The sequence below is a fragment of the Seriola lalandi genome, unplaced genomic scaffold (assembly GCF_002814215.2).
Source record: "Seriola lalandi dorsalis isolate HSWRI2012SDOR001 ecotype SW California unplaced genomic scaffold, Sedor1 jcf7180002054971, whole genome shotgun sequence".
Taxonomy (NCBI): Eukaryota; Metazoa; Chordata; class Actinopteri; order Carangiformes; family Carangidae; genus Seriola; species Seriola lalandi.
In genome coordinates this window covers 573,171-588,526 of record NW_019525522.1, presented here as the reverse complement: position 1 = coordinate 588,526, position 15,356 = coordinate 573,171, and the positions used below count along the sequence as shown (strand labels likewise).

At 39.0% G+C, this 15,356-nt stretch overlaps 2 protein-coding genes across 2 annotated transcripts in view; one reads left to right on the top strand and one right to left on the bottom strand.

Annotated features, from left to right (window-relative positions):
* ctsf (cathepsin F) overlaps positions 1 to 5,653 on the bottom strand; it is a 6,482-nt gene extending 829 nt beyond the window's left edge. The window contains exons 1-13 of the mRNA XM_023395996.2: positions 5,356 to 5,653; positions 4,515 to 4,625; positions 3,883 to 3,964; positions 2,989 to 3,044; positions 2,735 to 2,807; positions 2,136 to 2,249; positions 1,837 to 1,985; positions 1,623 to 1,719; positions 1,408 to 1,488; positions 1,065 to 1,184; positions 857 to 921; positions 562 to 652; positions 345 to 403 (exon numbers count right to left, since the gene is read on the bottom strand). Of these exons, the coding sequence (XP_023251764.1) occupies positions 345 to 403; positions 562 to 652; positions 857 to 921; positions 1,065 to 1,184; positions 1,408 to 1,488; positions 1,623 to 1,719; positions 1,837 to 1,985; positions 2,136 to 2,249; positions 2,735 to 2,807; positions 2,989 to 3,044; positions 3,883 to 3,964; positions 4,515 to 4,625; positions 5,356 to 5,604 (1,347 nt within the window). The 5' untranslated portion in view covers positions 5,605 to 5,653. The remainder of the gene's footprint in view (positions 1 to 344; positions 404 to 561; positions 653 to 856; positions 922 to 1,064; positions 1,185 to 1,407; positions 1,489 to 1,622; positions 1,720 to 1,836; positions 1,986 to 2,135; positions 2,250 to 2,734; positions 2,808 to 2,988; positions 3,045 to 3,882; positions 3,965 to 4,514; positions 4,626 to 5,355) is intronic.
* A 972-nt stretch (positions 5,654 to 6,625) lies between these two features.
* aup1 (AUP1 lipid droplet regulating VLDL assembly factor) lies at positions 6,626 to 14,391 on the top strand. The gene is made up of 12 exons (XM_023396008.2): positions 6,626 to 6,927; positions 8,119 to 8,256; positions 8,853 to 9,003; positions 9,658 to 9,845; positions 10,429 to 10,501; positions 11,123 to 11,196; positions 11,611 to 11,677; positions 11,977 to 12,079; positions 12,167 to 12,304; positions 12,414 to 12,553; positions 12,788 to 12,876; positions 14,019 to 14,391. Exons 1-12 carry the CDS (start codon positions 6,887 to 6,889, stop codon positions 14,062 to 14,064), a joined length of 1,248 nt encoding a protein of 415 aa, XP_023251776.1. The 5' UTR covers positions 6,626 to 6,886; the 3' UTR covers positions 14,065 to 14,391.
* The last annotated feature ends 965 nt before the right edge of the window (positions 14,392 to 15,356 follow it).

Sequence of the window (15,356 nt, the reverse complement as noted above, 5' to 3'; positions counted from 1 at the left end):
GGAAAACTAACATTATTTTCATTTTTCTTTATTTTTATCCTGTGTCATCAAACCCTCCAATTAATGCAAAATAATACAAAACAATATTATGTTTTGTACATTAGAGTGCAACCTAAAAGCCAGACTGTGGCCTTATTACATGATGTTGAAACAACCTCTCTTTGCCAGTGGCAGAAACACTCAATATTCAAATCTTAATAAGTATGTCATATGTTGCAGGGCTGTGGTACTGAATTCTATTGTATAAAGGTGGCATTTCATAGACTAAATAATTAATTGAGAAAATAATTTGCACATTAATTGACAATGAAAGCAATCGTTAGTTACAGCCCTAGTTGTCTTACCTGCTCTCCATAATCCTCCCCCCAGCTGTTTTTGATGGCCCAGAATGGCATTCCTTTACCTGAAATCACAAAAACACCCATACAATGCACTTGTCTGCAAATAATCATGCTTTATGTTGTTGACACGATAAACACATGTGTCTGTCTCTTGGTTCTCGGGAGTAAGAACTGGGTAAATGAAATGAGGATAAAAATAGCATAAAAAAGAAAAACGTACGTTCTCCATATCCCACCATCAGCACAGCGTGGTCGATCATCCAGGGGTTGCAGAAGATCTTAAAAGGGTGAGAAACACCCTTCCTGTAGAACTGCAGAAATACAAAACATAATTAAAATGAATTAAATATGGTTACATGCTGATAATTAAATTCTAGTGAAAATGAGATACAGTGTGACATGATAATTGTGCTATAACTAGATGTATATGCAAGTGATGGCAGAGTGTTAAATATGTCAAATTATAATGATTCTGTCACAGCTGTGGAGGTGTGTGACAGTGTAATAGTGGTTACCTGCATTGCAAAGGCATTCAGAGCAACAGAGACTGGTCCATTCTCAGCGAGCCAAGCTGCAATTTCTGAGGAAAAAAAAGGCAAAATCAGTTGATTTAACAGCCTCTTGTTTCAAACTGACAATATCTACTACTTAATTAATAAAAACTTCATGTGTATTTTAGAAGGAATATCTGGGGACATATTTATCAGCGCTTTGCCCACTCACCCTTCTCATCTTTGGACAGCTCCACAGAGCTGTTGATATAGGCGGCCACTTTCCTTGTGGTGAAGTCGCACCTCTGCTTCTGTCCAGTGTAAGTGTAGTCAGTCTCTGTCTCCAGACCACCTTAACCACACATGTGGGAGAAGGATTAAAAGGTTAAGAGTTTGCACACATCGTCAGCTTTAATGCAAAAATAAAAAAATCCAGACGTATGCAAGTCTATATAATCCTCTCTCTTTTGCAGTTTGCTCAGAGTCAGAAATGAGCTATAATTTCCTTGGATTGGGAGCAAAATGTCTCAGTGTGGTTGCACACATCATTTGGCCTCCACTCATTTAATTCTCACCCAGTTTCTCAATGGCTTCATAGGCATTTGATGGCAGCCCTCCTCTGCACGCCTGGTCCAGCCCATCACAGTCAACCAGCTCTACGAGGGGACAAATCAATACACCAATCAAATCGTGGCTTTTATCTGTAACTGTAAACAGTTGTTTTTTTTCCTGCAGGGAATGTAATTGAGTTATTTTGTCATCTGTTTGTGTGTGCATGTGTCTTTGTTACCTTGTTCAGAAAGTGACAGCAATGCACCATTTTTCAGGAACCACTGGCCTTCAATGTTGCCTGTCACAGAAAACGCCCAGCAGGATCCACACATACCCTGCAAGCAACACACACACACCCCAGTCAGCATGACGTAGGCAGGAGCTGTAATTTATTCATTAGTGAGCCTGCTATTGAGAATGACTGCACTAAAATCAACTCTGTATGTTGGTACCTGGTTCTTAACGGGACTGACAGCTCCATGATCCCGCCAATCCCAGCTGGCAGGGGCAGGGCCACGGGCAGGAGAGGCTGGTTTCATTGGTCGCTGGAGAGTCCATTGGCTCAGCAGCGGGTTCAGGTATGTAGAGCGAAACTCCTCCTCTAGAGAGAAACAGAGGGAGAACAGGGAAACATTTGTGTTACTTAAGAGGATTTTTTTTAAAGAAAAGCTAAAGCAACACACACAAAAAGCAGAAGATACATTTCCTCGTTAGACACTGTGTGGAAATACAAGCACACACAGACACGCACCAGTGAGGTCACTGAACTTGGTGACTCCATATTCAGCTGAACCTTGATCCAAAGACTGGAGCTTCTCAGCGGTCTTGAGGTTCTCGTGGAAGATGCGCAAGCGACGGTCTGCCTCTGCAGGGTCAAAGGTCAAATACACACATTTAAAAAGACTTTTTTTTTTACTCCACTTGCTGACACTCTTACAGTGAATTACAATCAGTGAGAAGGCAGATGGACAGTGTCAAATATATTTTAATTCAACACTCAACAAATAGATAAAGCTAGAAAATACCTCCTAGGGATGGAGACAAAAACTGTTGTTCTGTTTACACCTCTTACATCTTTTTATTTCGTGTTTAACTGTCTTGGTTATATTGTATTCAATCTCTCATCTAGGATTCTTTGCTAGTTCAAATTAGGTAATGTTTATTCACTGTTGATCAAATGCTTATAACCAATAGTACAAAAGAGCTTTGTCTATTGAGCTTTATAGTTTTCAAACAGGATGGACACAATGGGCTGTGAGTGCATAAAGAGGTGTGCAGACAGGAATGCAACACACTGTGCACCTGCTATGCTTGGTGTGCACGAGGTATGTATACGTGTCAGTCATTTACCCTCCTGGCTGCTGTAAACCTTATTGTATTTAGCCATGAACTCTTTGAACTGTCCCAGCAGCTCCACAGACTCCTGTCAGATAAAGAGCAGACAAACACACTGAGTCAACAGCACAAACCTCGAGTCTCGAGTTCAAGTCGATTGTAGCAGTTCACGACAAATGGCAGACCACATGCATATAACAAGGCCAAACTTAACATCAACATTTGACTGTCAGTTCTGTTATTCATGTGATAATGATATCATGTTTTACCTCCGGCGACTGGCTGGTGGACGAATCCTCCACCTTGTTGGTCTCTTCTACTTCAACTGACAAGTGAGAGGAAAACATGTTTAATGCCGACGTACATAACACCTATATTTATGTTTCATGTGTTCAAAAGTGTGTTGCCTCTGGTTTTCTCATTAGTAAGTAAAATAAATGGAGATCACTGAAGGTGAATTTTGACATGATTCTTTGCTGCATAACACTAAATCATAGAGTGGGGCCTTTTTTTCATTTAGTGGAAAAATAAAATCAACATTTATAAGTGGACCTATTACTATTTAACCTTTTACCTAATCTATCTCTTTGGTATAAAGCATCACTTATTGACCAGGTTAATGAACATTAGCGTTATATAATAACGGAGATATAAAGGTCAAATCCTGTTACTTTTTTTTGGCAACATTCAATTTTTTGCAAGATACGGTCCAAATGAAGGGAATATTTACATAGCCTTTGCTCAGTAACTAAGTCCATGCGCTGACCGTTTGGTTTGGCATGATTAGTGCCAATAAATACAACAGTGATGTATAAAGAACGTTAAAGGTTATTTTCTATATAAACATGGTTTTAACCAGTTTGATTGGGCCAGTGTCATGCTGGAAGATACTGCTGCTATAACAGAAAAAAAAGCATGATGGGATTACACTGAAACCACATAAACAGTAGGTGAGGTCACAGTAGTGATTACAGCTAACTGAGACCTCTTGGGGTAAGAATAAAGATATAAAAAAGATACCAGTGCAGAGGAACTACAGTCACTACTGCCATAACTGGGTTCTTTGGCTATATTGTGACGACGGGACAGCTGTAGCAGCAAAGTCATAGATCTTAAATGTTGAATGATCAGTGTGTTTGGCTGCTGACATGCTCCTGACTGACCTTTAGGCTGGCACTTCTGTTTGAGCAGAGTCGAAGTGCCCTGCCAGGGAACATCCCACACCTCGAACATGCACAGCTCCGTCTGATACAAAGAAAAACATCCACAGCTGATATCGATGTACGAACATTGTATTAACCTGATTATGCTGTCATATACTATATATATGGGGTGTTACAAATTGATTGATAAGTGGAATAATGTGTTTAACACACTGAAGGCCAAACTGTCAACATCAAACAGAGCATGTGATTCATTTATAAGAGCATTTTCTTGTTTCTTTGGCTTCATTTTCACTATAAAGTCTTAAGAACAGGCGAACAAAGAAACAGAAAAAATTATGTGTCAGCCGAGTGTATGCATGCATGAGGGCATGAGACATGAGCATGCTTGGGGTAACTCCAAGTCAAACTCAAGTCACAAGATCATTTAGCTGGCGATATCTCTGCTGAACAAACAAAACTACATTTCTGCAATAAAAAATCAATACAGAGTTAAATTCACATTCCCATTTTGGCATATTACAAACTTCTTAGAGGAATCTGCTAATTTAAAACCATAACAATGACCTACTTTCACACACACACACACGCACACACACACACACACACACACACACACACACACATCCTACCTTGAGTTTCTGTGACTCGGGATAGAAGTCACATGTCCTGAGCATGGTGGATTTCTTACACTGAGTGTTACTCACTTCCACTGTTATAGTGTAGCGGATTCCCTTAACCAGCTGGAAAACAGACACACAGATACAGTGGTAACTTTAAATTTACAAACAATATACATTTTCTTTAATGAAGCATATATTCAGGCATGATGCTGACTGTGTTGCAGTCTAGTGTACCTAGTGGTCATATGAAATTTGTACATTTGAATGACAGGCAAAGCTTTTTGCAAATCTATGTTCTATATGTTGGAGTATCTGGATGCTTCTTCTGGAGCAACACTAGGCCACACTACTCAGATGGTTGCGCTGATAATGACAGTGCAATGAGGCCATTTAACTGTTAGTGTCAAGCCAGGTTAAACTCAATGATGCAACTTCCTGCCAGAATGAAAAGATGAAAATTGAGAGGCTTTCTTTCTGGGCTTCAAAGAAAATACCGAACTAAAAACCAAACAAATTTGATAACAAGACTGTAAATGTGATCATAAAAATGTACTAATTTTAGTGTATGCACAATAAACGTTAATACCGCAGTGAACAATTGATGCCATTATTTTGAAGGTAAGTCCAATTATTTCCGGCCTGTTTAGCTAACTCTTGGTTTAACTGCCCCAGACCGCAGTTGTTTACAAAGAAATCAGCACGCATGACTGTTAGCTCAGTGGACTAAGTCGTTATATAACCAAAATCCCCCGCCACACCAGTACACCAGTACACTGCGACAAAATAAGACCACAGTATACTTTGAGTGAATAAAAATGATAATAAAAGCCACCGTGTGTATTAATGATACCTGTTTGGTTGCGGAGATGAGCCGGCTGACCCTGCGGAGGTGCATTGCGTTTGAGCCCCGGTTGTAGCGCTCCTCGGCGAACTCCAGAGCCTTCTTCAGGCCGGGGTCTGACTCATGCAGCCGGATAGGAGAGCCGGGAGGCCCGAACAAAGGCCGGTCGAGATCCTCGCCGAGCCCGAACACTGTGCCCAGAACGGCGGCCAGTGCCAGCCACTGGACCACCAGACAAGAGCGGAATCCAACCATCATGTTGGCCCGGTGTGTTGTCAAAAGTAAAAGGGACCGATGTCCAGTCTGTGCTCGGTTAAAAAGAGGGATGTTTGTTTTCCTAAAAGAAAAATCGATATTATTATCAGCAGCAATTACACAAGAGACACGGTGTTGTTGCCAAACAAACCTGGGATGAGCCTGTGGGAGGAGACAGGGAGTATTAATGGGCGGGGTGCATTCAAGAAACACCCATACACTGTATAGCTCATACCCACACTCATGACTAAACAATAATGTCACTTATAAATCCGTAATAACCGGTTAACAAATCACATCAAGTATGTGGCACTCTTTACGGCAGAGCAAAGAAATCCGGATCAGTGAGGACCTTGGGTGATACAGTAATAGTAGTACTCAAGCATATTGTACTGGATATGTTCACACCTAAATTGCTGTAATACAGTCACTCAAATATATGGTATGTGTTAGAAAATACTTTAGATAACTTTCTCAAATGAGTCCCGGGCTTCAATAACCTGCTGTGTAACTGAAAAATTGAAACGATTATCTTGTAGTCTATCATCTTCTGCCATGTGTGTTTCATTCTTTTTTTCTGAATCAGTTCTGTATCATAATGATAGTACGAGTTTATTAAGTTCATCAAGAGAGTCTACAGTTGTCAATGGAACTGCAAATTACTGCTCTTGTATTGGGGCTGAATGCAGTTGTTCAGTTTTCAGTTTATTTCATTAATTTACACATTGGCAAATACTAAATAATTTGGCATTTAAGAATTTCACTGACCATGAGTATTGCAGAGAATTGCTGTTTAGTTTATACCTCTAAAGGTTTATGGTAAAAAATAAGCAGTAAACCAGTAACATGAAATGTTGGTTATTAATTAATTGACGTGCGACTGTCAAATTCAACCACTAGATGGCGACAAAATACCGTAACTTTTATTTTATTTTCCTGCGTGGGGCTTTAATTTTGAAATCCTTTTTGAATCATCTTACTTTTGTGGTGCTTTTATTCTAGAGGATCCTGGCCGGAAGTATTGTTGTTGTTGTTGCTGCGGAACAGAGGCGCTAGCGCTGCTAGCACCACGGCCAGAAACATCTGTTGCTAAGCTAACATTTTAAACTTGCTGGCAGCTGGTATAGCTGCCCGAAAACGTTTTCACCGTAGAAACAGTGACGTTAGCTGTCAGTTTGCCCGCCGGATGACAAAACTGCTGTCGTGAACGTTATGACTTCTTTATTTTCAGGGATCAGGTTGTATTCTTAGCATTAGCCTCTGAGCAAAGGTCTGACTGGCAGACATGGAGACTCGGGGGATTGAAGACATGTTTGACTTTCGTCGGTAAGTCAGCTAACGGCAGTTAGCCAATGTAAGCTACACAGATAACCTTTAGCTAATGCTAATTAGCCACGACTACAGCAACATTGCTGTCTTATTCTGTGTGTTCAAGAAAAACAAAATTCTGTTATCGGTGTCATTCGTTTGCTAGCTGACTACTCTAGGCTTCCGAACGAAGGGAGATCAAAGCTTTTATAAAACATAAAGCTAGCTAGCTAATCTAGCTGTGTACCAGTGACGGTACACATAAACGTTTTATTGCTTACGTTTACTATCCAACCTTATGCAATCCTAATTTTATTGTTAATATTTCGCGGTCATTAGCTGTAATGCGCTTCAACTAGCTAGCTTAGCCTTAGATAGTTGTTGAATTTGACATTGTAAAATTACGACAGTCTGTCAGATGAGAATGAAGTTTTCTAAGAGACCCAACTTATTTAAACTTGGCACAATAGGCTGAAATAATATTTGTACCTCAGTGAATGTGGAATATGGTGAATGACTTTGCCAATAACCTCAGATTTTAAAAGTGAAAGTTGTACCTCCACCATTTATTCCAAGAATAGATGCCCCATATTTCACATACATTTGGGACATAAGACCTGTATGTGCAGCAGTACCGATTATAATGTTGGATCAGACCAATACTGAGCATCCCAGATGTTCTTTAGCATCTAAGTGCTAAGCCAACCACTGAGTGACACGTGTAATAACGAAGAGAATGACAGCTGCGGACTGTGGTTAAGTGTCAGACTGAAACTAACACTAAGGCTGACTCCCTAGTAAAGGATGTTTTTTTTCTGTGATTAATTATCTTACTCTCCAAACTTAAGAGAATTGTTCAAATTCATATTGAGGTGTTAAACTCTTATTTAGTAGTTTAGCAGCAGGTTTAGGAAAAAAAGAGATGTTCCAGCAGTATTATATATTACAGTGGTGGACTCTTGAGTTTTTGTTGAATATGTAATCTATAGCTTCTCTGTATGATACATCTGATCTGTCATATTTTTTATTATTAGGTAATATAACATGGCAACTCAACTAAAGAATGATATTTAGCAGTTAACCTTGATCTGCATTTATTTGTGTGATATGTGTGATTTTGTGTGGCCTGTCAATGTCTCACCATCAACAACATTTCACCTTTTTCATGTTTCATCTATTTCATTTAAAAATGTGTCTTTCTCTGTACAGGTTCCCCAAAGATGCAGTTGTTCTCCTGCTGTTGCTGATTTACTTTCCAGTTGGCATTTGTTTGATGTTAATACGGATTTTTATTGGTATACACGTGTTCTTGGTCAGCTGTGCACTTCCAGAAAGTTTTGTTAGAAGGCAAGTATTTTAAAGTATCAGTTGTTCCTCTCTCAGCAGTAATAATTATTGTATTTGTGATAGTAGTACGTGTGGTAGTAGTCACGTATGTGTAATCCATGATAATCAAAGTCTGCAATCATAGTAATAGAGGTACATGTAGCGGTATAAATCTAAGGAAAAGCAGTGCCAGTTAATGCTAAAACAAACTTCTATGCATACTGTGTAGTATCCCATTAAAAATAACTGCAGCATGATTGCTCACAGCTGTAATGACTGCATTAAATTCAGCTACCCCATTAAAAACCATTAAGGCAAATGGCTGCTCAATGTTTTTGATATGTGTCTTTTACACATGACCTCCTGTGAATGAGACCTTGTTCACAGTAATTTCAGTGTTTAAATAAAGGTGACGACTGTATAATTAGATAATGCATATACATTAAACCGTATTGAGTTATTCCATGTAGACCGTTACCAAGAGTGATTTATTATTTTTTAGGAAAAATAACACATCTACAATTCTGTGCTTTCTGGGGACTATATTGACTTCCTTGTAGTTAACAATTGCATCCTCTTTACATCTTTACATCTTTACATTTTTATTTTGCTTTCAGATTTATTGTGAGAGTTATGTGCTCAGTCCTGGGAATGCATGTGAGACAGAAAAACCCTCGCTCCAGAGACAAAAACACCAAGCTGTACATATGCAATCACGTGACAGACTTCGACCACAACATCATCAACCTTCTGACCCCCTGCAATACTGTGAGTGTTTGGCTTTTAAAATTTTATATTTGTTAAACTATGTTATGCAGTATGTGTTAAACATTTTTTTCTCCATCATAAAACTGCTACACGCTTCCTGCATGAGTTGGCACTTGTCAGCACACACTAACTAACATGTCTGCAGTGACGTAATTGTGGACATGCACATATCTGTCAAAATGTTAATCATATATGTGGAAAACTTCACAGTGTTCAAATCAATGCTGTATATATTATAGCATTGATAGTCACAGATGAACCTTACGACATGACTCTGCTAGGTTCTGTTCATTGTGCTTTGTGTTAACAACTGGAGCAATAGCAAACCCTTTTAGATCACCTACATGTCAGTATTACTTTTGAAGCTCTGTGAACGCTCCCTTGATGAAACGGCAAGGATGAAAGCACATCATGTTCTGTAGAAACACTTGGCTGCAGATGACAAATGTATGTTTGCACCGGAGACTGTGTGTGCAGTGGTGCATGAAAGCATGTTAAAGTCTTACCTGCTGGCTGTCTGGGCCATTTTACTATCCCTCAGCCACAAAATATGTCTTTGTCTTTTTAGTTTTGTGCAATATTTTGTTCTGTACATTGTTAAATATGGTGATCGCTGTGTTTGGTGATCTTGCTCTGTCTCTTTCTCCTCACCAGCCCCAGCTAGAGGGCTCCACAGGCTTTGTGTGTTGGGCCAGAGGCTTCTTTGAAATCCATTCAACATCTGGCCAGGGAGCGATAGGAGAGTCTCTTCAGAGATACTGTTCCACTGAAGGCACCGCGCCTTTGCTCCTGTTTCCTGAAGAGGACACCACAAACGGCCGTGCTGGCCTGCTCAAGTTCAGGTAAGTGTAAACATTTGCGTAGCAGTGTAAACCACTCATTGTAAGAATTGATATTTGATTCAGCTCTCCTTTTTCTGGTTTTGGATAATTGTTTCTCATTTACTAACTAAACTAGTTGTAAATCACAACAGTAAATGTTGGGATCCATCTGTATTTTGCACATGAAAACTCAAGACTTTGGTTGTAAAAAGAATGATGAAGCTGGCCACAAGTGATCATCCTTCTTCCACTGCACGTTGAGACTGGAGATGAATTACTTTGGCGGTAGTTTCCCCTTTCTAATTTCCCTCCAGAGTTCTGTGGAGACATTAGTGTAAGGAAGTGAAAACTGCAGCAATCCTTTTCTTTGTGGAGTTCTGAAATTCAGTTAATATTAGTTTTTCATTACACACTAACAGTGACTAAATTGGCATGAAAAAGTCGCTGGCAGTTTGCTTCACGTTCCTCTGTGTTATCTCAATGATGTGATTAACTTAAGAAATATTATTTAATATTATACACTTAAAATAAATCTGACTGTATTGACAGTTTCTCTTTGTTTACTTATCCAACTAACATACTATATTTATTATTTTCCTCTCAGCTCCTGGCCTTTCTCACTGACTGATTCCATTCAGCCAGTGGCCTTAAGGGTGACCAGACCATTGATTGCTTTGGTAATGTCACTTCAACCTGACTTTTAAGACAAGATAGAGAACTATCATTACAATATTATTGATCATATATTGTGTTAACAGCATCTGCAGCTTGAATCTTGTGTGTGTGCGTCTGTGAGTGCTATGAAACAAGAGAAGAGATATATTGTCGTTTAGTAGTGACATAAACTAAAAAGTAACAATGTGACTGCATTTAACACCGTACTAAAAAGCAAAATGTCAATATACAGAGGAGGTAAGGAAATCGATGAGGGAGAATAATGCATTTTATGGACCATTTCTAAGCTCTGGAAAATCATTACAAAATGAGTGAAATTTCCTGCAAGTAGCAGCAAGCTACTTAGTGTGGGCTGCTTAAATCTAATCCAGCCATCTCAGTACCCAGAGTAATTCTGTCTTGTGTTGCTGTGTGCAACAGTGGCTTAAGTTGGGCTTTTACTATAAGTGAGGTTATTTGTGAATACATGCAGGATTGTTTGGGTCACCAGGACACCTCACCATAGCTGTTACTGTCTTTATACTTTCTGTGTCTGTCTGTGCACACATAGTTGAATTTAGGGTATGTCAGGTTACACTGTAATAAAACACTGAATGACTCTGTTGTCTTTTGTCTGTCCACAGAGCACACCAGAGTCCAGTTGGCTGATGGAGCTCTTGTGGACATTTTTTGCTCCATGTACAGTGTATCATGTAAGGTACTAAATAATTTGTATCATTATTTCTATCAGCAATTGCTTTTTAGAATTAAATCACAATATTCTACAGAGGCTAATAATCAAGTAATCTTTAGACTTAGTTTATTTTTCTTGGAAACTGAGGTGGTTTTGTAGCGATGCAGGTTACATGAACTAGATCCACCAAGTACAAAAAACAAACACTTGGTCTTGACACAAGCAACAACCCCAAGCTCGTCTTCTCTGGCCGGTAATGTTGAGCATGAGTGTCAAATGGTTTTAAACTAAACTGCTTTTTGTAAGTAAATTTTAAAGCTCTGAGCTCCAAATTCAGTTTTTAAGTAGTCTCCTGATGATTTTGAGCATTTCTGTTCTGCCATAATTGTTGTCACATCTTCTTAACATTGCTTTTTTTGTTTGTGATTTTCATCCCAGTTGGCTCCCACCAGTCTCCAGACAAGATGGCGAGTCCGCACAGGAGGTTGCCAACAAAGTCCAGGAGGTAAAACCAATGTTTACCAGCTGAGTGGATTCATAGAGGGTTAGAGTTGTAACAGTAAAAACAAATGTGTAGAAAAACATGCCATACAGTTTTGCAGTTTATGTTTTTCCCTGGCCCCAATGCCTATACCCATATTCCTCTTTGGTAAACTACAAGGAGCTATAGTTCCCTAAAAGCACAATGTTGTTAGATTTCTGATTTCCCCCCTATATTTGATATTTAGTCCAGTCACCAATTCCTCCTCGTTCTGCTTTATAGCTGCAGCTATAAGTGTGTTTAATGTGTATTGTCTTTTTCAGCTACTAGCAGGTGAACTTGGCTTGGTCTCCACCAAGATCACTAAAGCTGATAAAGCAGAGCACATCAAAAGGAAAAGACACAGTGTACCACAAACATCTACCGGTATGTTAATCACATAAACCCACATTACATCCGATTCTGTTTGCAAGTTTTTTGGGGGGATGTCAACTATTGTTTTCCTGACACTAGGTGTCAGACCTGGCTCTATTGGACTTGGTTTCATGGTCCAGAGTTTGGGCACAGATGACCACAGGATTGCGAAGATGGCCCAACAAGTGAAGGATGTGCTGCCTCATGTCCCACTGAATGTCATTGCAAAGGACTTGGGTATGACACAATTTCAATTTACTTTTTGACCCAACATGCCTACCAACTCTTTGCTCTGCCCATTCTTTAACTTTACATGCACTTACATTTGTCTATTGAATTTAAACAGCAAAAACCAATTGTGTTGACACCACCATAACAAATCTGCTGGAGAACAAGGAGGAAACTCCAATGGAAGCAACTGGGACTTCTACATTTGGGCCTTCAAAGATTAGCTCCTACTCTTCTGGTTCTGCTCCCACCATAAAGGTTTGACTCTTTGATTCTGTTTGCTGCTATCTCTGAGCTCTCTAACTTATTTATTTATCATTTAGGATCCATTTTCTGTGAACATATGAATTTGATATTTCCTAGATAACTTAAGCATGTACATGTGGGGGGATTTTAGTTTAGTTATACTTTATGATGTCACGCATTTAAATAGATTTAATTTGTGCAGTAGATGCATCAATCTTTCACAATTTTTTTTTTTTTCATCTGCAGCCTGCTGCCAAATCTTTTGGGAAATCACCAGCTGACAGACATTTGTCTCTCCAAGAGAGAAAAGAAGCGCTGTATAATTTTGCAAGAAGGTGAGGTTTTTATTATTTGTAAGGATTTGCATCTATGTTAATATTGCAGCAGAGATGGCAGAAAGGTCAGCCGTACATGGTGGAATTAAATTTTCTGATATTCTCTTACGATTTGTTTTAATCATATATTTCTGGACTCATTGGAAATGCTCCTTGTCTGTTCAGCTCATGTTAATAAGACACCTCAGAACAGCCAACGCTGCTTCATTATGCACAACATCTTGCAGTTGTGCAGGAGTGAACAGTTATGCAATATTCATTTGGTTTGAGATTTGCTTTGAATCCATTCCTAGCGCTGTGTCTGTCACTCAATACCAATTCTACAGTTATAGTTACAGATGTGCCAGGCAAAAGTCTTCTGTAAAAATTACCCTGTCTTTGCCAATTTAGACCCTGCAGATTTGTTCTGAAATCCAGACAGTCTCTGACACAGCAGTGAGGGAGCACGTCATTGAGAGAGAAAAGTCGAGTGACCAACATTAGACCTCTAAACAGTCTTGTCTCTTTTTCTAAATGTCACCTGACAATATTCTGGCTCATGAAGTTCGTGAGTTTTGATCAGACACCACTGTAGATTGTAGGTGACACTGCACACAGATACCTAGTGTAACTTTAAAGTTGCAATAATCTGTATTTTTCTATTAACAATGGGTTGGATAGCTACGTGTAACGAGAAAGGGGCCGATTGTACCGACACAACCAACTCTGTGTCTTTTAGCTCACGGTTTTGGTTTTTCTGCCCACAGCTCCACTATTTTGGTTTACGCTCATACCTCTCATAAGTGTCATTTTTAGACACAGCAGTCAACTGTCTTCAGTAAAAATCTTTAATAAACTCACCATACACTAAATGCTCATCACCAAGCAGTCGACAGATGAAGTTAGCAACTAGTTGCTGACCATAGAGGAGCAATTAGCAGCTTAAGAGACGCACCTGACACATGACTCCAAGTAAATGGTAATGTTGTTCTGTAACTGTTGGATGTGTAAATAAACCACTATTTGTTAGCGAGTTTGCTATAACAACTTTTTTGATTTTGTGTGTGTGTGTGTGTGTCCGCGTGTGTGTGCGTGTGTAAACAGTTACTCTTATGAAGTGAAGTAAACACTGACTAATGGTTTTATCTGTTTTTCTCTCCCAGACGCTACATTGAAAAACATGGATTGGATCAAGACGACAGTCACTGAACACACTTCGGGTCAAGCCATCATTGAAAACTTGTCAGAAAGAAGCATATACTGCTTGCATAGCTGTCTAATTTGAATGGTGATTTTATATTCTGTCAACAGGTTCTGTTACAAAACAGATTTTGTTAATAGCAAACAATGGGGACAAGTATTCAGAACATGTATAAGTTGATGCAATGGTTATTATGCATGTCTTTAATTCTTCATTCTGGCTGATACATAATTTTGATAACAATTTGTATTATGATCCACTGACTGTGAATCATCTATTTATTTTTATAATGTCCAGAGTCGTTGATGATGAAAATAAAGTTCAGCTTGACCTTGCCTTTACAAAATTATTTCAAATACATTACAATTCTGTTGCTATTTTGGGATTGGAATTTGATTCAAATGTTCCATGGTTAACATAATCGAAAGGACAGTTTAAGCAGTTTTGTGCAAGGAAAGTTTTAAATTTTAATATGAATGGTTTGTATTTGAATAGTTCAAACCTATTTTTATTTAATCAAATTCAAGATAACCAAATCCTGCCATAAGAGGGAGCCAGATAATACATATCTGCTTAAGCCGCTGAAGCTCACTGGTCCCCCAACACTTGTAGAGAAAAATAGTCTGTAGTCTCCTCTGTCCTCTCCAGCTTTAGGAGAGATTTGCACATGAACACAAAAACTGTCCAAAACTTGAGACTAGTGAGTAATGTTGATTCATATATTTTGGGTAAATTCAGTTTTGTGAAAAATGGGAAGGTTACACAAAGTTGAGTCTTGATACACATTTACAACAACAATGTAAGTCTTATGAAGCATGTTAAAAGTCAGATGGGTTATATTCTGTTGAAACAGGTCATAATCATGTAAAAGTGTGCTGACAGCCACCGGTTTAGAAAAATGTCTTATTGATGCGATTTGACAGGCAAAAACGACAAAAAAATAACACAATCTCAAACTAAATAGTGACTGGCCCACCACCACGTACTGTATATACTATCCTCACAATATGTATCTGATCTAAGCACTATGCTTGTAAAATTATTGATAGGTCTAGTGTCACTCAGATCCAGTCAGGTACTGTATGGGTACAACACAGGCAGGAAGCTGGCCCGTAAACGTCACATTTCAGCATATCGGAAGTTACTGGCCAACGAAAACCTGGATATTTGCACAGTGCATTAAACATGGGCATCGATCCATGTTTTTTCACATTTGTTGGCTCCGCGAACATTTTCTGCCATTAAACGACCTATTTTAATTACCATTCCCTAAACAGAGCTACTGTTAAAAGTGCAATAT

What these genes read in the sequence shown, in the direction of transcription:
- aup1 (XM_023396008.2), top strand. Translation starts at nt 6,887, where the DNA reads ATGGAGACTCGGGGGATTGAAGACATGTTTGACTTTCGTCG. An exon ending in GCTGGCCTGCTCAAGTTCAG is followed by an intron (nt 9,846 to 10,428) that starts GTAAGTGTAAAC and finishes TTTTCCTCTCAG; the next exon opens with CTCCTGGCCTTTCTCACTGA. An exon ending in GTTCTGCTCCCACCATAAAG is followed by an intron (nt 12,554 to 12,787) that starts GTTTGACTCTTT and finishes TTTCATCTGCAG; the next exon opens with CCTGCTGCCAAATCTTTTGG.